General features: G+C 39.9%; 2 protein-coding genes across 2 annotated transcripts; both read right to left on the reverse strand.

The window, feature by feature from the left end:
- Positions 1-246: 246 nt before the first annotated feature.
- lypla2 (lysophospholipase 2) lies at positions 247-13,369 on the reverse strand. Its single transcript, XM_068710897.1, has 10 exons — positions 13,327-13,369; positions 7,216-7,308; positions 5,945-5,976; positions 4,470-4,535; positions 4,154-4,201; positions 3,919-3,989; positions 3,556-3,629; positions 3,326-3,427; positions 2,998-3,168; positions 247-2,644 (listed from the first exon to the last, which is right to left on the reverse strand). Exons 2-10 carry the CDS (start codon positions 7,291-7,293, stop codon positions 2,594-2,596), a joined length of 693 nt encoding a protein of 230 aa, XP_068566998.1. The 5' UTR covers positions 7,294-7,308; positions 13,327-13,369; the 3' UTR covers positions 247-2,593.
- A 1,792-nt stretch (positions 13,370-15,161) lies between these two features.
- pithd1 (PITH (C-terminal proteasome-interacting domain of thioredoxin-like) domain containing 1) lies at positions 15,162-19,472 on the reverse strand. Its single transcript, XM_068710898.1, has 6 exons — positions 19,155-19,472; positions 18,091-18,134; positions 17,649-17,726; positions 17,398-17,502; positions 16,774-16,882; positions 15,162-15,571 (listed from the first exon to the last, which is right to left on the reverse strand). The coding sequence occupies exons 1-6, from the start codon at positions 19,344-19,346 to the stop codon at positions 15,470-15,472; spliced, it is 630 nt and encodes a 209-aa protein (XP_068566999.1). The 5' UTR covers positions 19,347-19,472; the 3' UTR covers positions 15,162-15,469.
- Between the last annotated feature and the right edge of the window lie 2,423 nt (positions 19,473-21,895).

The following is a 21,895-nucleotide window of genomic DNA, read 5'->3' on the forward strand; positions in this document are numbered from 1 at the left end:
TTGTCTGTCAAAGCACTTTGTAAACTTGGTTTTTAAACATGCTATATAAATAAAGTTATTACATGATGCCAGGACTTGAGACATTTTTTGTGATTTCTAAAACAATGACTTGTTCCTACCTTTGTCAAAAGGCTTTTAATTAAATTAAAGCAGATCATTGTTTTTCCATTAGAGGACATTTGTGGTGGTCACTTAATTTATATAGCTTATACACTTTTACCAAATGAAAGACACTCAACTCACAGGGACTTTTTATTTCATTTATTCCGCATAGAGGTGTTTTGGAAACAAACAAAAACAAAAAAGAGAGACCACCAAGTCTCCCCTAAACATGTTTTTTTTTTTTAATGCTCATCATTATAAACGGACACAAAAAAAAGGATGAGATGACAACAGTGACAAAACACAACAAAACATAAGTCCAATAAACAAAAACACACAAATGTAAAAAGCGTAACCAATGACAACATACAACCCAGGAGAAAACACAAAACAGTGCGACGTCGTCACGTGGGCGGGAAATGTTGGAATACCCAAAAAAACTATGAGGGTGTCAAAGAGAAGAAAAACAAAGGACATAAAGAGAAGCGGGCTGCATCAGAGATTCAGTGATGGGAAAACATAAAAGGACTCGAGGAAGTAAAAGACATTCATCGATTTGTCCACAACAATCAAAACAGACGTCTTTCCTCTTTTTTTTTTCTCCAATGAGGATTGAGAACAGCAATACAGAACAAGTAATCATGAGAAGAGCAAAATTAACATTCACAAAGGAAAATGCAGAACACCTGATATATATTTTTTTTTAAGCACACACGACTCAGCAGAGTTACACTCCTATGTTCAAGGATCACACGTTGTTCAAGATTAACTGTTTTTTATTATTTGTAAAATCACCCTTTAGTTATGTTGGAACAGCTTCTTGCCAAAGCCCTCCAAGTGTATAGCCATTTCATTTTTAAGTAGTGAACTATTATAGCATTGGGTTTCACTTTAAATCTGAGCTTTCATGTTCTATTAGTGGGTTACAGTTAGCGATTATTTTCTGACATTTTTGTGGGGAATAAACGGTCTGAAGTTTAAAACTCAGGACTGCTGTGGTGTTGTGGAAGAAGATACAGAAGCAGCAGGTTTTATCCCAGAGTTTTAAAACAAACACAACCAGTGAAAATCAACTGGGATTAATGGAAAGGAGGGTGTTTCATGGGGTGCTGAAACAGGAACACTTGAATGGGGAAAATGTTTAAAGAGGAAAAGTCGGTGGGAGGAACAGTGAAGCGACTCGTGTGTACAGTCTGTGCAGGCCTGCAACCATAGAGTGCTCTAATTTCATGCAACTCATACCCGTCATTCATCTTTAAGCCTATACTCTTGTATATATATATATATAAAAAAAAAAAAATTCAACTGAGGTAATTTTCAATAAAGAATGACATGAAGCATAAACATGCAGGCGAGGAAGTTTTGAAATAAACAGCACAGGGTGGCAAAAGCATCGATTGGTTAGTTTTCTTTTATTTCAATTGAATTTTTTTCATGTACTTTTATCACACTTGTTAAAAAAAAGAAAAGAAAGAAATGTGAGGCCCTTGTGGATGTTGGTACTTTAATAAAAAACGGTCGTCTGTAGGTAGATAACCGATGCGAGACCCGGACAGGCTGCAGTTTACGTGTCATGGGGTGGATGGGTTGGTAGGAAACCAGCTCTAAAACCAGCACCCGCTGCACCTGAGCCAGACTCTGTGGGGCTCCAGCGCTGGAGTAAAGCCGCAGTCGGACTGAATTTCAACCTGGTGCGGTGTGGCAAACAAATCAGGAGGGGACAGGAAATAGCGAGGGCAAGGTTATATTTCACTGTGCAGTTATAAAGCAAGACTATAAAACAACCAAGATTTCCTGAATGCCGTCGTTTTTTTAACAAACTGGTACATAGGAGAGCGTCAAAATTGAACGCGTTAAAGTTCAAATCAGATAATCACTCAAAGCAGGCAGCTCAAATCAAATGATTGGGACGTGAAATCTGGTCTGACTGCACCGTGGTATGCTCGCTGACAGTATCAGGTAGGTGTCAACCTGGTTATTGGTTTCCCACCAAATGTCCTATGGACTGACGTAGCGATGAAAGAGGAAAAGGCGTGGCGGTGGAGGCATAAGAGCATGAGACAGCAAAACGAAACAACAGTGGAGAAAAGCGGAGGTCGGGTAGAGGCGACAGACGGAGGCTCTTTAAATAAAACCAAAGGGAATGTATCGTGTGAATCAGTGATTCTCCCTCCGAAAGGCTAAGACTTGTGAGTGCGAGCGCTTAATTATTTTAGAATTAAACCAGTGTGTTTTTTTCTCTCGGTATGAGCGTTGTCGGACTGCGTTGAGAAGCAGATGTTTTGTTTGGCTGTGTGTTTCGGATTATCGAATGTGTGCGTGTTTTTATGCGTGTGTTTGCTAACTTGCCGATGTGTGTGGGAAGAGGGGGGGGGGGGGGGGGGGGGGGGGGGGGGGGGGGGGAGCTCATGGCTGTTTCCTGTGGGAGAATGGCAGATCGAGGATGAGAAGTCAGTGTCTCAGGTGGGGTTACATGTGGGATGAGGCGAGGTCAGATTCGGGGCAAATACTTCTCGATGAAGTCCTTTACAGTCGCCATCTCCTGCAAGAGAACAAAGTGGATGTTAAGCGGTGACCTATTATAGCATTGGGTTTCACTTTCAATCTGACCTTTCACGTTCTATTAGTGGGTTACAGTAAGCGATTATTTTCTGACATTTTTGTGGGGAATAAACAGGCTGAAGTTTAAAACTCATGACTGCTGAAAAAACAACAACTGATGTTCTACAAAAGTATGAAAGAAATACCCGTAAATGTCAAAATGAAAACAACTCTTACAAACTGATTTAAGCTCACATAAGCAGGGCAAATCCACACACACACACACACACACACACACACACACACACACACACACACACACACACACACACACAGTACAGTACAGTACAGTACCTGAGGACAGGAGCTGTGAGAGAGCCCTGGGTAGGTTTTGAAGGTGATCATCTGAGGGTTAACTATGCCTTTGAGTTTTTCTGCCGTCATAGCGCCAAACTGCACCGGGATCATGGCGTCCATCTCACCGTGGCAATGCAGGATCGGGATGTTCTTGTGGCCGCTGGATGCCTGCAGGACAGACATGACACCGACTTCAATAAAGTCCACTTTGCTGAAAGCGTTTAGTGAGAGTTTAGTGGAACTATTTCAATAGTAAAATAGAGCAGCTCATTTGACATTTGAACAACATCCGTGTAACTTCTCCCCAGTGAGACTGTGACTGTACCGATGGGAAACTCCTGTGAAGTGGTAGCCAGCAACTGAGGGCCACAACGCCAGCCAACTGATGCTGGCAGGTCAAGGCGGTATACAAGGACAAGGCCCCGCCCTGAGGAGGAATGCAGGAAGCAGAAAGAGAGAGGGAGACAAGTTTAAAGGCTGCATTCTTTCTCTTTTATTGTGTTCAAAATATTTCTATTGTGGAATGCAAAACGATGCTAAGATATGAAGTCCAACCTGAGAGAAGCCACCGAGCATTATGCGGTGTGGGGGGATCCCGTTTTTTACCTCGTGTTCGATTATGGCCTTGACTGGAGGAAAGCAAGAATAAATGTGTTACTCAACATATAATGCCGATTACCAAACCCTTTTTTTACTCTTTGTTTAAAGGTGTTGTTTAGTTCTCTGACCATCAGGAGGCGCCTCATGTCTTCAATACATTTCTGGCCGTCAGGAGGTCAAAGTTCAAAACTAAAGGCCTGGGTTTGCCTGAATGGAATTAGTTTGTTCGTAGTGTCAACAGTCTAAAGGTGAAAGTGTAAATATAGTTCCAAAAATAATCATGTGAATATGAATGTAACGGTGCACACATTCACTCACTGCTGTCTGCCGCCTTCTTGATTCCACACTCGTCCTCCGGGCAGTCGGGGCTGAGACCCATGAGGTCAAACCTGCACACACGCAGAAACGAGGAAATCAATAGATACAAGCGTGGTATTGTCGATGCCGGGACGGGAGCCTATTCGCCGTTTCCAGGGAAACAATGGCCTCCAGTGTTGAGCTAAAAATAAAAATAAAAATAAAAAAGGCTGTTTGTTTCATCGCGCCAACTTACCACGCGGGCATCATGGACTTCATGTTGAGAGTGACGGGGATCGGGGGCCTGCGGGGAAATGAAAACGTGACATGTCAGCGTAGGAAGATCAGTACCAGCAGCCAAATGTTGGCGTATTGATTTATTCACTACAGATTACAGATAAATTATTGCTTCAAAGCTGAAAAAAGAGAGAGCAAGAGACAGTTTGTTCACAGGTTACTCCACTCCAGCACACCAAGAAGAAGACATTAGTTTTTCTCCCCTGCTGACAAGCGACAGTCTTTGGAGGAACAAAACGTGACAGGAGGAATCGGAGAAACAGAAAAAGACTTACGCGTGGGGGCAGATGAATTTGACGTGAGGCAGCTGGATCTCCGTCAGGGAGTCTGCCCACCCATGCCTGACAGAAAACAGAGAGAAAGAAACGCTTTGTTTCTCATCCAGCTTCAGCAAAACGACAAATGTGCAGCGTGTCAAAACCCACATGGATTACAACTAAAGAGTGTGTTGTGTAAAGTGAGAGTATGTGGCCTTGACTGGAGGTACAATTAGGTACTCAAGAGAAACACACCCACCAAAGGGGATATTTTTTTTATCTCCACTGATGCGATTTAACAGCCCATTTAGTGACTCAGCCGACATCAAGTGTTGGTTTGAGAGCTTTTTGAATTAGCCATTCATCGTGTTGTCAGTGGTGTATTATGAAATTAAACTACATGAATGAGGACATCAGTTAGCCGCATTTACACTCCACCACTTCAGGTATTTTGGGAAGTTCAAACAGCTATCGGATATTTAAAAAAATAAAGCCAAATGTAAATTTAACACGGCTGTAGCCAGGATTTCAGAAATACTCAGGTCATGAATCCCAACGCACAAGCAGCAAAGACAAATTTCAATAGAGGCAAAAAACAAAACTGTGTAAAACATATTAAAAAGAGTATTCAATGATCATTTTTGCGTTAACAGTCCCCCTCCACTCAAAGGTCTGCTTTGCTTATTGTTACTTCACTGTTTGAGCTTCGCTGTGCAGAATGACTTTACAGACTGTTTTCACGATCATCTGCCAAAGAAGGAAAGTCTCCCTGTGTGCAAGAACACAACCACCTATAGTGATCACGTCTGTCCGGGTTCAACTGTTCTTTACCAGCCGATGATTATTACAAACAATTTACTTTTTCTTTATTTCTCATGCAGATTACCATCTAATTGACATTTGTGTATTTATAACAAATGTAATGGAACGGACAGCTTTGCTATTTACTGAATTGTGTTGGATGTTTCTAAACACAGTGCAGCTGTTTCAGCCACAGTTGCTTTCCCCGTGCGCATTCGTTTTCTGTCTCCATCGCGAGCAGCCATGACTGTTTCTCGTTGTTTCAGTAGACACCACGTTTCATTGCTGCATCTCTTGGGCTCGTTTTTGGCAGTTTGTCATAAGCTTCGAGGAGACTACGTTTCTCCTTTTGAGAAAAGGACTTTCTTTTTCCCGTCCCAGTATTTAGTGTGCACGCAGCACCAGCTCAGAGGCAAAGTATCAATGAACACTGTAAGCGGAGTACTTGATTACTGTTCTGCGTCAAGAAAAGTTTCTGTTGTAATATCTGAAGCAGGAAATTAATTTACAAGTATGAAGCCATCAAACTTATGTAGAAAGGACAGGTGCGCTTCTGCTCTGATATTCAAATATACATTCAAGTGTGACAAATAATGAATACAGAAAACATGTAAACAGGCTTATGAAATCTTTCAGAGGTCTGCATGGAAAGACATGTTCACAACATGAATAAAGAGTAAAACATCACTCACCCTGAGTCTCCTAACCCATGAAGGAAGATCACCTGCAGTGCAGACACACAAAAAAAGAAAAGCTGGTTAGAACCGTCTCTTTAGAACTCTTTAAATATTCACAATACACCCAAAGAAACCAAATGCAGATACAATAATATTTGAAATGTTCTGATAGCCATCAATCACATTGGACACACTAATTGCCGAAGACATCTGGTCCCATTGCGTCCGTTTTATAGTACAGAAAGTACTACAGATAAGTGTTGCGTACTTGTTCCACAACAGGGAATAACAGGTGCCAATCTCAAATTATTGCCAAGATAAGCTCTCACTGCCAGTCTCCACACACGCCACTCCCCGCAGAGAATCCATGAAAGGGAAGAAGACAATCTAGAAAGCTGGCAATTCGCTGTTTGCTGGCTGGAAATCAAGAGGCTCAGCTGTCTTTGCAGAGATCAAAACACACGCAGAGATCCATGTAGGGTTTACCGGGAGCTGGGACCAGTGACTGTCAGCTTTGATCAGGCTGTTTAACAAATCCCTGCACTGTACCCGACAGCTCCTTTCATTTTTATTCTACTGTACTTGTTACGCGTCCTGCTACAGGTGAGGCCTCTCATCATAAAAGGAACAGTGTTTATTTGGACTCTTTACTGTGATTTTGTTATATACATTGAACAGGGCTGAATATTTCTACATCCTTGTTAACGGGTGATGTTGGTGTTCATTGCTTCTAAAAGGTCCAATATGTAACTTTTTGGCCAAGTAACTTACAGGTATATTTAAAAATCGGATTTAGCAGTTTGAGATGAAATATAAGCATTGTGTACATTGAAGAACTGATCATAATCAAAATAAATGTGGCTTTGCTGGAAGCTTTACAAACAATAATCTGGGAAGCACATTTTTAATACCCACAGAAAAATTATGACTATTTTAAAAGTGTAGCTATAGTTTAACTAGTGGCTTTTAGAAGAGATGATCAAATATAATTCAGGAAGTCCAGATTGAGTCACATTGCCTCTGACATTCTCTTCCTGGAGAATCAGAAGCCAAAAGTAAAGACCCAGCGGCTGGGAGGTATTTTGGTTTTCACATACTTTAATCAAGCACGACAGAGCACTCGCTGTGTGATCGAGCTTTAATGGAGCAAGGCTACTATTGGAGAGCAAGTCCCTGTTCCTACACAAAACATGGCTACAGGGAACCTTCCATCATGAAAAGTGACCATAAAACGCTCTGAATACATATACTGAGTACATATGCGAGGCTTTCAAAGTTTCACTCACCGCCGCAGTCTCCTTCTCCATCCCGGACACTGTCACAGCCTCGGCGAGCAGCGGCACAGACATGTTGTTGCCACACATACACTGTGAGAGGTACTGGAGGAGAAAAAAAATAGGTCAGCTGAGTGCAGAAGTACATTAAATATGCCGTCATGTGCGTTGGGGCCAAACAAAGAGCTTTATTTAACGAAATTCAAGCAATTTGCAAAAACGTCCACATGATGTCAAGAGTTTCCAGAGCCTTGGTATTAACCATGGGACTATTCACATGACAGAAGAGGAATATTCAGAAATCTACTCAGGGTTCAAACTTAACATCTGTTATTCTTGTGGTTGAAGAGAGATTAGTAGATCTGATAAATGTTTTTAACAATACAAATGAATATTAGTTCACCCAAATGATCAGGAGTCATTTGATTACATCATATTAACTTGTTTTCTCTGATTTCTTCACCTGCAGGACAAGTAAATTGTGCAAGCTCAACAAAGCAGGTAAGGACCACTTAGATCATTTCCACTTTTTTAAAGTGTACACACAATGTACACGCAAGCAACGTTAAAAAAAATGCCCCGACTGCAAAAATCCAGATGACAAAAGAGGATTGTCTTACAATGATCAATGTTCAGAGTCGTCCCTTACGACTCAGAGCAATAAACTTTACGAGCAGCGGCAGTGAGAGCTTTGTGGAATGAATGGGATTTCAAGCAGGGTTAGTGAATTATTAATGTAGCTATTTCGCCAGAATGTGATTGTTTTTGTTGGAGTACCATTAGGGTCGCATTTAACAATTACTTTTATTATCAAATAATCTGCCATTTATTTTCTCAGTTAATCCTCCGATCTGCGAAATACTAAAAATGTAGTGAAACGGTGCAGTTTGCAATTTCTCCAAGACCACAGGGGATCCCTTCATCTAGCTCGCTTTGTCCAGACAACAGTTCAAAACCATAACATATTTGTGATAAGTCGATCAGAGCTAATCAGCAACAGTGTATTGTATGTCGGCCGAATGGAAACTGCAGTGCAGAAATCTCAAATTACATTTGAGGTTATTTCGAAACAGTGTACAGATTTTTAACTTTTGTACTATCTTCAGAATTCAGAAAAAAAAACTAAACTAAAAAAAACAATCTGAGTGATCCGTATTAGAGGTCGACGGAAAGTGGATTTTTAAAGGCCGATATAAAGACGATAGCTTGGATGAGGAAATAGCGGATAGCCGACTAATCGGCCGATGCCTATCAAGATCAGATATTGTTATAGATCGATCGATCGATCTTATTATCTATCTATCTATCTATCTATCTATCTATCTATCTATCTATCTATCTATCTATCTATCTATCTATCTATCTATCTATCTATCGATATATATGAGAGAAAAGTCTTTGGGGGATAAATAAACTGAAAATGAGACAGATATGACTTGTCAGCTAGCTGTAAAATCAGCTGTTCCTGCGACTGCATATTTTAGCTCAACCTGAAGGTTTTTTCATAAAGAGAAAAAACGACTTTCTGACAAATATATTTCTAACTATCTAAATAATATATTTCTAAAACATTATTTAAAGTTTGTCATGCTCCCTGTCCCAAAGTGTTAGTGCCATTTCATGGAGTATTTAACAGTTGTTTAAATGATTGTCATTGATCACATGCATACAAAAAAGTACTTTGAAAAAATTATAAAAAAATTAATATCTATATCATTTGTGGCCTAAAACAATCCAGTATTGGTTGGGTTCTATTGACGAATTTACAAATAATCACTTTATCACTAATCGTAGCAGCTTCAATTATTACGATAACAGAAAGCCCATACCATACATTTAATTTGATAGAATGATAGAAATGTATATAATGCAGGAAATAGCAGGGTTACCTTAAGAACAATAACTGTAATGTGTAAAATTCTCTTTTGTTGAAGTATTAAAATGTTTTTTTTTTACAATTCTCTTCCTTTAAACAAACCTGTTCACAAAAGTAAAAAAAAAAAAAAAGAACGTTCAAGTCAGCACGATGTATTCAAACTCTGGAACACGTGGAGCTTATCAAAAAGAGGTTACATCCAGACACAAGTAATGGACAGTCGTATGTGTCATGTCGTTTTGGAGGACTAAATGTTTTTTTTAACATCAGCAATGACAATGAACAGCCCTCTACGATGGTTATACCTCCTGCTGGTTAACAGGGCAGCCATTCAGTCCACAGACAGGAACAACAAAGCTCAACATACCACTTATACGCAAAAAACACATAATGAAGCTGCTGCTGAACCTAAAAACAGCAGTCATGAGGTATGTTGTTTTTGTGCGTGTCAGCAAGTCACCAGACTCATAACTAAATGAAACGCACCCCCCTCTACTGTACTCTGCAACCCGGCTGCAGACGTCCATCCCCTCTGTGAGTCAGCCATCGATAGCGAGCATGAAACATGACATCAGATTTACAGTAACGTCGAGCAGTAAAAGCCTTAATGCCCTTCAGCTTTCCATCGATGTGGGAAAGAATGAAGCAGGGCGGGACGGGCGGGTCAAGACGACGCACTGCCTGATTGGTAAACAGGCAACAGGGAGACGAGGAAATGTCTGAAAGACAATGGTTAATGTTTAAACCTTGAGCGGGATTATACTCTACGGGTGTTCAAATTCCTCCGCCGTTACGGCCGAGCAGCTAAATGCTGCGGCTCAGCTCAGTGTGTTTGCTCTTTGGCAGGTGACAAATTGTTGTCTGGAGGTCATACTAACGGCTAAAATACGTGGAAGTGGACGGTAAATGTGCGATTCAAGCATCCAAAGTGTGGACAAAAGGTTATTTTTGCCTCTCATCCGGTGCCTTGATAAATGAGTAATAGTTCAATAATAACTGGGTAGGCACCAGGAAGTGGTCTCTTTCAGTGCTGTACAACGTAGCAAGAAGGACATTTTCCACATGTATAATGTTACATTTACTCCAGTCGGTTTAAGTACAATTGGAGTATTTCCATGTTGTGCTACTTTATGCGTCTGCGTCAACAAATTTCAGAGACAAATATTGTTCTTTTTACTGCACTACATTTATCTAACAGCTATAAAAATCTACTTTTCAGAGTTAGATTTCACATTTAAAACACACACTTATGAATTACAATGTATTGTTAAAGCTTAAACCAATTGCTGTGTCACATTTCAGATGTCTGATGACCCCCTCTGGGATTTTAGTGGGATTTTAAATGCAGGACTTTTACTTGTAATTATGTATTCCGTAGTGGTTGGATTACACTTTAGGTTAAGAGATGCGAGCTCTCCTTCCACCATGTGAATGATTTGACACAAACAAAATATGATGTGATGAAAATGTGCATCACAAGACGCGCATTCATTGTCAACCATTTTCTAATTCAGCATTAAAAACATTTTTATTTTCAGCTAATGTAATTTAGCTGCAATATGGCCCAGAGTGGGAAAAGACTGTGCCACATAGATAATGTGACTAAAAGCAGGTCTCACAAGAAGACCAATGCTGGAAACAAAGATAATAAAGGTTGGAGAAGAGGATTGAGAGTGCAGGAACATCGGATAATCTGTTCTAACAAGCTCTTGAAACATGGAAGCATACGCAAAGAGGTGATTAATCATGTTTATACCCCCCCCCCCCAACCGCTATTGTTAAGCAGATTCACAGCGACCTGTAACCCAGAGCACCAGCAGAAAAAAACAAATGTGTGGGTTTTCAATGCTCCAAGAAACAATGGCTCACTCTCTCACTCTCTACGCTTCTGGAGGAGGCTGCTGGTTAAAAATAGTGTCACGCTGTGTACAAGCATCTTGTTCAGTTCAGATTGGGTCTAAAAAACAACTGAAATCAGGACTTGTTCCACACATCCAATTGAATCTATAACGTGGTGTTTCTAACGGACAGTGCACTCCTCTAACAACTGAATGGGTGCAGCAAAAACCCTGTATTTTCCACTACCCTTTGCTAGTAATGATGAATATTTACACTCTGGATGAAAATGCACCAACTATACGTTTAACGCCAGAGAAGCCCTCAAAACTTCCTAGTGGAACTGATGAATATTATTGATTTGATGTTGTAATGTCTTGAGTCGTCTCCTGATATCAAAAGCTGTATAAAGGCTTGTACTGTGATGATTATGTACATTTTATGTTCGTTATGCTTGCGATAAATCGACTGGTCTATGAAATGCATGTTCTCCGAGCCCGTAGTAAGATCTAAAAATTGCTTATGTTGCTTAGAATTGACAAATACTTTATTTGAAATGTATGTATAACAGAGAAAAGCTGAAAATCCTCACATAAGATGAACTGGAATGTTATGTTGCATTTTCGCTTGAGAAATTAAACAATTAATTGATTATGAAAATTGTCTGCAATAAATTCTCTGTTGGTCAACTAATCGTTTCAGCTTTAAACTGTTCATTCATTTAAATCATTTAACAAAAAAGCCAAACATTTCCTGGTTACTGCTGATAAATGTGAGGATTAGCTGTTTTTGCTGGTGTATTTAATTGTATTTTGAAGCATTTTGAACAGCCGGTTGGAAAAAAATGTGCCATTGTAAGACCTCGCCTTTAGCTTCTGCAACATGTTTTACTATTTTCTTTACACTTACTGCATAATACAATAACGCAATGAATAAAAACAAACACTGGTTGCTTTCTTTGTACATTTAACAAATATACTGTTAGTTGTGGCTCAATTTCGACACAGGCGTGTCCAGCAAGGAAACTGTTGTGCCATCCCCCACCTCTCTACCCTCAATCCATCAATCATCTTTCTTTAAAAAGGCATAAAATTCCACAAAATACTTTCAAACCAGATTGATTAAGTAGCTGATTTATACAAAATAGATACTGTAGTGGATAACATCTTGCATTTTGGTCAATAAATGTTCTCCTGATTGGAAGAATGTGTTGTGCTGTGAGCAGAAAAGTCCAAAGCAACTGCTCAATATTACTTTTAGGTGACACAAACCACAAAAGAAAAGAAAGACGCCGCCTGTGTTGCAGCCAACTTAAAGCACATCACGAGTTCCCATCCTGCATGACTCCAATTACATTTAAGTCTAACGTAAGAAATACAAAGGAGTCGTGCTGCAGTCAGTTTGTGTGTGTGGACGTCACACGACCGAACGCATAAACACCAGGCTGCTGCATTCAGACAGCTCTTTGCTCAATGGCTACGGATGGCTGGCAAACAACAGGATAATATGCGGCAATGAGTGACAGGCAGCCCCCCCCATCCTCCTCCCATACTCACACACCGCACAACACAGCTAACTCTGCTCTCCGCCTGCTTCTGTTGGAGGTTAATAGCTCGGAGTGGCCGATGGTATGCCACTATTGTTCAGCGGTATATACTGCGGATTACAATGGCATACATCGAATTGGTATATACACCACTGAATAATTGTGCTACTCGGAGCTACTGATAGCTCGGCTACTAGCTAACCTAGCTGATGTAGAAACACACCGCAGCCGAGGGAGAAAAGTGCAATCAGTGACGTTTAAAGAGGTTGTATAAAAAAATAAATAATATTGGAGGTTGAAGCGGGTGGTGGAGTGTCGAAGAGGAAGGAGACAATGCATGGTTGAAGCTTAGCTATGTTATTCGACCCATCATCCTCAGTAGTGATGGCATTCAGCGGTGCAAAGCTTCTGTTGCCCCAAAAATGACAAACTCCCATCCCTCGCGCTCGGCTTTAATCTCGGTTTAGCTGGCGCGCGCGCGCTCACACGATCTCTCTCTCTCACACACAAACACACACACACAGCTACACTTTACCGGGGCTAATGGTAGTAGTAGTGGTAGAGATGCTAGCTAACGTTAACGTTGGGGGCGCGCGCGCACGCACACGCGCGCGCGCGCGCGCGCACACACACACACACACACACACACACACACACACACACACACATTGTATTGTCTTCTGCCGGTGTCTCTCTACGGTCTCAGGTTAACGCTGCGATTCAAATTCGGACCTCTAACCCAGACCGTTTTTTAGAATACACCTTAAGCAAAAAAAAATATCTAATAACAATTAGTTTGGACCGAGATAAAGCGGTAAAATGTACACTCGCGGCCCGCTAGCTAATACAAATGCACTGCACTTACCGCTTGCTGTCCCAGTTCGCGACGGAACGGAACTTCCGGTACTAGCAGCACACAAGCAGGGGGCGGAGACAGAGCGTGGAAACGTCATCACAAAGCACCGCCCTTCCGTAATCACAGATGTATAACATCTTATTCTCTTATCACCATTTTCTTCCTTCATAAAATAAAAATATAACAACAAATATATAATAAATAGATATAGATATGTAATAGTAAAGTATATTTACTCATTAATTATATGCTACTTGCTACATAAATTTAAGGTTACTTTTCAGATTAAGATTTTACCATAGAAATGTTTCGTTTTATAGTCAAGGAAGTATGCCACACATGGAAACTATACTGCCGAACGTTAGTTTAATTGTTTTGTCTGAGGTTCTGACAGTACTGAAACATGATATTAATGACTATTACCCTGAGCCTTCCACTTAGCACTTATTTTATTCATATTAGTTTGTTTCTGCACTGTACTTTTGCTCTGGTTTATGCTCTTAGATGCTTGTTTAAAAAAGGAGATGCACTTATGACTTCTGGTGACTATAGTTCTTTTGAATACCTATGTTGAATACACTTATTGTAAGTCGCTTTGGATAAAAGCGTCTGCTAAATGACTGTAATGTAATGACTTCTGTAGATGATCATATTAGAGTAAGATGGGACCCTACTAGAGATGGGCTACTGTGTTTTCCACATATAACTTAGCAAAAATATTTATATACCACCAGAGGATAGTAAGAGTTAATATAATTGTGTGAACTGATCCTTTAAAGACAATAACATGTATGACTGTAAAAAATATTTGCTTCTAAAAAAATCTGAAATGATAAAATTAAGACACAATTGTTATAATCATGTGTAAACTATAAATGTCTACATTAAAAAACATAAAATCATGTTATATTGAATGTATGTTAAACATTTCGGAGCACTGTTAAGCATAAAATGATTAATTCTTCCATTTTTAATTATTTCTTAAATATAGCAACATTCTTGGAGACCTCAAACCTCATATTTAGCTTACACATGCTCATAAATGCACTCTCAGGGTGACTGCATGATGACACACTGCATCACTAACAATGAAATCAAGAATGACCTAACCCCTTTGTGGAGAGAAAATAGAAAGAGGGAAGGTAACAGGATGGTCTTAAGGAGTTCACACTTCGATTTAAAAATTGCAACATGTTTGTATTTAAGTGTTACTGTGGAGGACTCACGCCTCAGTCTGTTTGCATAGACCTCTACTGCAGGAAGCTTTGGATTTGGTTCAAGTCCGAGTCTCAATACTTCCTACAGGCTTCCAATCAATCCCTCCACTCCCCTCGCTCTCCCTCGGAAGACGGCAAATTTACTTAGCTATGTGAACGCACCATGCAGCTCCTGAGAACTCATCTCATCAGAGATAAACCAAGGAAAGACAAATAGAGCATATCAGCCTACAGAGAGAGACCCACTAAGATCCAATAGTCACATAATAAACCACTAGGTGGCATAAAATATCCAGCACTTGTTAACAATGTGTTAGCTTTACAAAAAGCAAATAATGCAGTTTTATAGGAAATACATTAATTTCTAGGCGTTTAACAAAGTGTTTGTGTATCTTTCTTCCTGCAGATTTCTGAGAGCAAATTAAGTTTCTTTACATTTTTCACACCTAAAAATCATTGCATGAAGCCAACTACGAATCCAGTGTGTAAACATGGTGACCAAATTCATTTCATCAATCAAAGAGTAAATTCACTTGGTTTATTTCCTGCCGTATGTGTTTTATTTAAAAGCAGCTGTGACTTTATTGAAGTGGTGGGTAACTTTAGACAAGAATCAGAGTATGCAGCTTTAACTGATAACAACAGACTTTATTTGAGTATCAAATGTTTCATGCAATTATTATTAAGCTTTTTGCCCACATTAAGCCTTCACTCTTTATTGCCATAGAAAACAGAGCAACAACATGGCACTTCCAGACACACCTGGAGCTCTCTGGTCTTCAGAGTACAGCGCTCAAGTCACCGGTCGAGGCTCAACCAACCTGCCGCTACGCAGCGTTGAACTCCTCTGAAGACTTTTTGCATCAATGACAGCCAGCAGACGCCAAAGAAACCTCTCTTCCCGTCTCTTTTCCTTCCGACTCTTTGACGCTTCTTCAGGAAATGAAGTTGGTTTGTGGGATGATGCTCTCCACTTTGTGATCTGCAGGGTTGGCTGATGCCTCGTAGTTACAGATCGTCACTTCATGTCTGTGAGCCTATAGAGCGCACGGAGAGAAAGACAGCTCAACTTACTGCACAGGCAAACATTCAGAGGTGTGTGTGTATATATATATACTCTGTTTCAGGTTCAATCTAATAAATAAAAAGAAAGGCAGGGCTAAAGAGGAGAAAACAGTAGGTTATACACTATGGTCTTTAGTGTCTATGATACCATGTCGACTTCATTCATTCAAAACACAATCGCCTAAAGATGTCTTATTCAGCTTTCGGTTGTACGTAGCTCAACCTTCTTGTGTTGCAACTTCTGATTGTAAAAAAAGGAAAACTCAAGGCCTGGAACCCATTGGTGACATCAAGGTGACTACATCTACTTCATATATACAGTCTATGGCTGCAACCAACTAACTAACAAACTAGATTATACTACAGACCATTTTCCCAATTAAGCGTTTGGGCTACACAATGACAGAAAATAGAGACAAACTGAATAAAAAACGAAATAACTGACTAAATAATGACTTGAATGAACCATTTCAAGTGAAACTGTGATCTCTCTGAGAGGGCCAGACATCAAACTTCAAGAGAGTGAAAACAAAGATTCAGAGACCTAAATTGGACCAGCTGAACCGACTGTATGGCTGCATGCTTGCAACGTGCATGATCGTTGCTATTCAGAGCTCTAAGGGAAAAGTGGAAACCCATGATTTAATCACGCAAAGTTTGGTGTTACTTAAAAAGAAGGACTTTGTGAAGAGCTAACGCAGCTTGTCACCACAACAGCATCATACCAACGGACAGACATGCAGAGGGCTCTTTGGAGAACTGAGGGGGAAAGTGGAGTCACACCAGACAAATGCCTAAATATTTTGGGAAAGAATCTGTTGCCCTCAGGATGGAAGAGGAGTCAAAATAATGTCTCCTTTCAATGTAGTTGTGATCTGACGCACACAGCCAAACAAACCATCTGAGGAAAACTAAATACAGATCTTTATCGGTTTATCCGTGCTGGAAACACTGGACTCTGGAAATACATTCCTACATGTGGGAATGCGAAGAAGATTAACAACACCAGCCAGTTTAGCTAGCTATAACTAATACAACAGCCCCGCAATAAACCCTCCATTCATGAATTTTTTTTATTGATACTGTTTTGGAGGATGTCACTTCCCTCATCGAAATCTACAACATTTGAGATGACGAGACAAAAAGAGGAAAAGAGGCTGTGACTCCGACTGACCTCTGAGTATTCTCCCCTCAGACCGATGTAGTAGACCCTGGTGCTCTCTGCTCCGAAGTTCTTTGAGATGTGGATGGAGAGGTGCTGCACGTTGGAAAAACGAGCGATCCTGGGAAATCATCCACACAACAGGAGAGAGACCTCGGTGTGAGACAGCAGCATTCACACGAAATTGGATCGGAACTCATACAAGCGGAGGCAAGCGTGACGCATGGAGGCAAACAGAAAGGGAAAAACAAAAAGAGTTGCTTCCACTTGTGTTTGGAACGCTTCACCGCATCGTGTCATCAAGCATCAAGCTTACAAGCTACATTGCATTATCACTTTTTTATCTTCATCTCTCAACTTATCAATCAGGAGCAAATCTGAAATCCTTGGAAAAAAGGTGCAACCAACAGTGTATTTTGGACATACCGATGACTAAAAGTAACAGGAAACTAGAGGACAAGCATGCAGTAATTGTAAAATTCTTAAACTGCAGATTTCTTGAATGCACCGCTAACTGGCATCTTATAAAGCAGATGGAAAGTGTTGATTTGGGAATCTGACGGGACTAACGGTTCCTGCGTGAAGGCACAAAGTTGCTCAGGGGATTAAAAAAAACCAAAACATTCATGCTCTCACTTTGTCGGGTACTCCAGCTCAGCGACAGGGTCTCTGTTGAGTCTGAAGGCCTGCTCAGGTTCTCTGCCGGTGTCGTCGAAGGACATGTGGGGGATGTTCTTGTACCTGGAATGACAAAAATAAAGTTCATGCGGTCGCTGTCCTCTAGCGAGGGAAAGGATGGAAGCGCTTTAACTGCAGACCAGTTTAATTATGGTTTTAATAGGACATAAAAATCGGTCCAACGTGAGAAGCAGTGAGCAGACACTCACAGTCGGATCTCAGCTGGATGAGAGTCGTCATTTTCCCCAGAGATGATGATGCCCTTCAGCTTCACGCTGCCTGTAAAACTGAAAGAGATGACAGAGAGTTTCTTCGCCGCTATCTTTGATGAGACGGGGCAAAATCACAAAGAGATGCTTTCAAGAAGAAGAAGAAGAAGAAGAAGAAGAAGAAGAAGAAGAAGAAGAAGAAGAAGAAGAACAACAACAACAACAACAACAACAACAGGGTAATTAATGTGAACAGCATGAAGCCGTCACGAGAGATGAATGAACGGTGAATTATAAAAAAAACTGAAATTAAATCAGAGTTTTGGTCTGAAATTACAGCAAAAAAAGCATGAGGCAGCAGAGCATACAGTTTGTTCATTCAGGAGAAAAGGTTAAAGATCAGGCTCATTATGATGAGGATGATGAGGATTTTAGGACTTACGGGATGTTGAACAGCAGCTCTTCATCAGCGTCACTCTCGACATACTAAAAGAAAATAGACAAACAGATGAGAACTCCCTCTGGGTAAACAGAGTGGCAGCAGCAATAAAACAAACACTATAATCTGCCCTGAGACGTTATCAGTTCGGGATACTGGTTTGACTGGTTTCTGGGCCACAAAGATGCTAATATGAGCAAACACAACTGGGCAATATTTTCCTCTATTTCCTGACATTTTGTAAATAAAATGATGTCAGTGAATTAAGAAAATAACCTGCCAATGAATCAATATAAAATATGAATATTACGAACATCAGTTCAAGTGTTTGAATGTAGTTTTGCCGCCATTTTGTGACATACCAGTATGTCAATACCTTAAAATACTATTATCAACATCATGTGGAACAAGTAGTCAATTCAGTAAAAGTACTGATGCATCAACGGATAAAGTAGGTTTTTACTGCCATAGGTAAAAGCTAAACTAACCTTAATTGTCTCTATATGTCTATAAAAAAACTCTCTCTCTCTCTCTCTCTCTCTCTCTCTCTATATATATATATATATATATATATATATATATATATATATATATATATATATATATATATAAAAAAAAAAAATCATTCTATTCATAAACTCATATGGTGTTTTTTTCCATTCTTATTTTGCAAAGTAAATAGTAAATGTCTAATAAATGTAGTGAAGCAACAGTACAATATTTACCTCAATAAAAAGTACATGCATCTCAAACATATAGGCCAACTTAAGTAAAGAAGTTGCTAACTAACTAACGTTATTTGAGTAAAAAATGTTTTTCCATCCCTGGATTTCAACCATATTGCTCAGCCCCAATCAGTAAAGTAAATGACAGGACTGCAGCCCTCGTGTAATTTGGCAGCCTCAGTAATATCAATAAAGTTGAGTTTGATTTACTAACTGCGCAGCTCCACAGCGAGACTCCGCATCAGCAGCCCCTGCACTCTCAAGAGAAACACACACTTCTATCGGTCTATGGGGACACGGACATGACAGCTGACCGGGGTAGAGGCTCTGTATCGTCGTTACCGTGTCCCGCTCGTTCCGCCGATCCCACGGTTTGAACACCAGCTTCCCATCCCCGTCTCTGCTCTCGTTCAGGCACTGCAGCTTCTCCAGGTCGATCCGCCGGTACAGTCCGTACTCAAGGCCCCTCTCTGCGGGCTCGTGCTCCCCCTCGCACCCACAGCCGTGCCCGTGACCATGACCGTGCCCGGACATCGTGGAGCTTGAAAATGCTGCTTTCCGTTACAGTGAGCTCGGACAGAAACAACAACAACCTGCCGCTCGTTCAGTTGTGTTTACAGAAAGTGAACCAGCGCTATCAGGAAGTTTCACTTCTGTCTGTCAAGTGAGCAGACATTATAAAGGCACTTCCGGTTTGAGATTTTTAGAATAAAAGAAGCTGTTTGTCTAAATGGTATTAAGGTCAATGCTGAGTGTGCTAACATTGCGTAGAACTAATATGGACAAACAGTCAATCATTTAATTGTCTGAAATGAGATAAAGGCACAATAGCATTATGAAATAAAACTATCATTGGGAAAGTGTTGTGAAAGGAAAAACTGATTTTCAGACATTTTAAAAGATTTTTTTTTTAAATTGAATATTAATAATTATTCTATTTAATATTTAAAATGTCATGGTTTTAATTCATGTGCTTTTGTAGTTCATAATGTCGTGTTTGTTTATCTGATATATAACACTTTGTGTCTCCATAGTAATGAGCCTTAAAAGTTAGAGAATTTACCATATATGTTCATGATATTTGACAATTAAGCTATCAGAGTGGCATGAAAAAGGAAGATAAATCAATTTACTGATAGTAACAAAATTACCCTTAATTTAAAGCTTTTTAGCGGATGTATCCGATAAAAACTGTAAACTCAACATCACGTCCTAGTTTTTCCAGCACTTAAAACTGTATCACACTATGATCCTACTACGTGATAGAAAACAGTGTAGCCTCTTTTTAATTCTCTATTTAATAAGTGCAGGCAGATATTTTATTTTGAAGGGAAAGAAAACCATCCTCTACGATGTTATGGTCTCTTTACTCTGAGGAGCGGCATGTTTCTACAGTAGCCCATGACGGACAAACCTAAGGCTGGCTCTGGAGAGGGCTTTCGCGTTTGGTGTGTCTATAGATATATATACAATATATTTAGATACAAATTACTTCCTTTCAAAGAGGCGCACCACTTAGCAAAATATTGACGTAATTAGGATGAATGTGTGGGTTAAGGAGAAGCCACTATAGATTCTCTTTGAAAGGAAGTAATTTGTATCTAAAAAAAGCGTAATTTTGGGGAAAAAACATCTAATATGAAGAGTGAAATATTACAGCCAAAAGTACTGACTCTGTCAGAAATAGAGATTAACTCATATTGCTGCACTCTGCTTGTAAAAGTGTCTGTTGGTTAAAATCACATGCAAGTGATGAACTTTATTATGAGTTCTGTAAATGAATGTATAGTTATACATACATAGCATACAAATTAACAACTGGCATATCAAATAGGACTACAATTTATGGTAAGAGCAAGACAAGATACTTAACATTTTCTATCAGTTGGATTGTATTATTTGTTTTGTACAAGTAACATGACAACCTCCACATGGTGAAAATACTGCAAAAAAAATACCTTCAAACTGTCTGTCTGCTGCTTTTTTCATTTTTAATAAATGGATTTCTGGGTTACAGTTCCTTACATATCATTAGTGAAATTTTATGAGAGGACAGCATTTATCTGATGCAGCAGTAACAAGGAACTTTGGGGAAAACTCTCTGTTACACCCGGTCAGATTGATTGTAACACATGTTCAGCCCTGAGGTGAAGCAAAGTCTGAACACTAGTCTGATCTCAGTAACAGGGATCAGGGGTCCGTTCCACAAAGCAAGCAAGAAAACCTGACTTAAACGAACATAACAAATCTGGCAGGGCTAAAGCAAGTCCATAAAGTTCACACAATCAGACCGAATCAGTAGTCAAGATATTTGATAGTGCACACTGAGAGCAGTCCACTTCAGATGACGTAGAATACTGTGATTGGCTTATAGAAATCCAATCAAATAAATTTGGGTGGAGTCAGATAACAGTAATCATAGATTAAAATGTAATAAAATATTTTTGATAATTAAATCTTGGGCACAATATACCTTCAATACCCGAGGGCTGCAAATGTATACATGTTTACTCCAAGGAAATAGAATTGGAGTAGAACGGACATTGAACTGTTTTCCGTTGTCGTTTGACTCCTGCCGATTGCTGTTATGGTGACGACACTCGTTAGCGGTTGTTGCAGCTCGCCAGAAGAACGGTGGAGACGGACGGCTGGCTAGTTGTCCTGATCCGGAGCGGCGGGGAGTGAAGGATTGAGACCATTAAACCTTTAGCACAGCTTAACAAAGTTGTGTCACTCATCTGGCGATAGTGTGCTATATATATATAAAAAACACACCTGACTCTTTTACCTTCAACTTTCTATAGAAAGTGTTCCGACTCTTACAATCTTAGCATTTCTCAGATTGAGCAAATGTGAATTAGGACATATTAATTACAATGGAAACTACAACCACTAAAAAGGTTACCATCTATTTAGATCCTGGATGTTAATGACGAGATATTTGAAACAAAGGAAAAACACAAAATTTAGGTTTAATAGGGAATAAATGCCACAATACATGATTTAAGGAGAACATCGAATGTAAACAATATACCAGTACCTCTTAAGACCAACAGAATATTCTCAAGGGACAGTTTTTCCAT

This window comes from Cebidichthys violaceus, unplaced genomic scaffold, assembly GCF_023349555.1.
Source record: "Cebidichthys violaceus isolate CVI_PGR_0920_01 unplaced genomic scaffold, fCebVio1.0.p SCAF_16, whole genome shotgun sequence".
In the NCBI taxonomy this organism is placed as follows: domain Eukaryota; kingdom Metazoa; phylum Chordata; class Actinopteri; order Perciformes; family Stichaeidae; genus Cebidichthys; species Cebidichthys violaceus.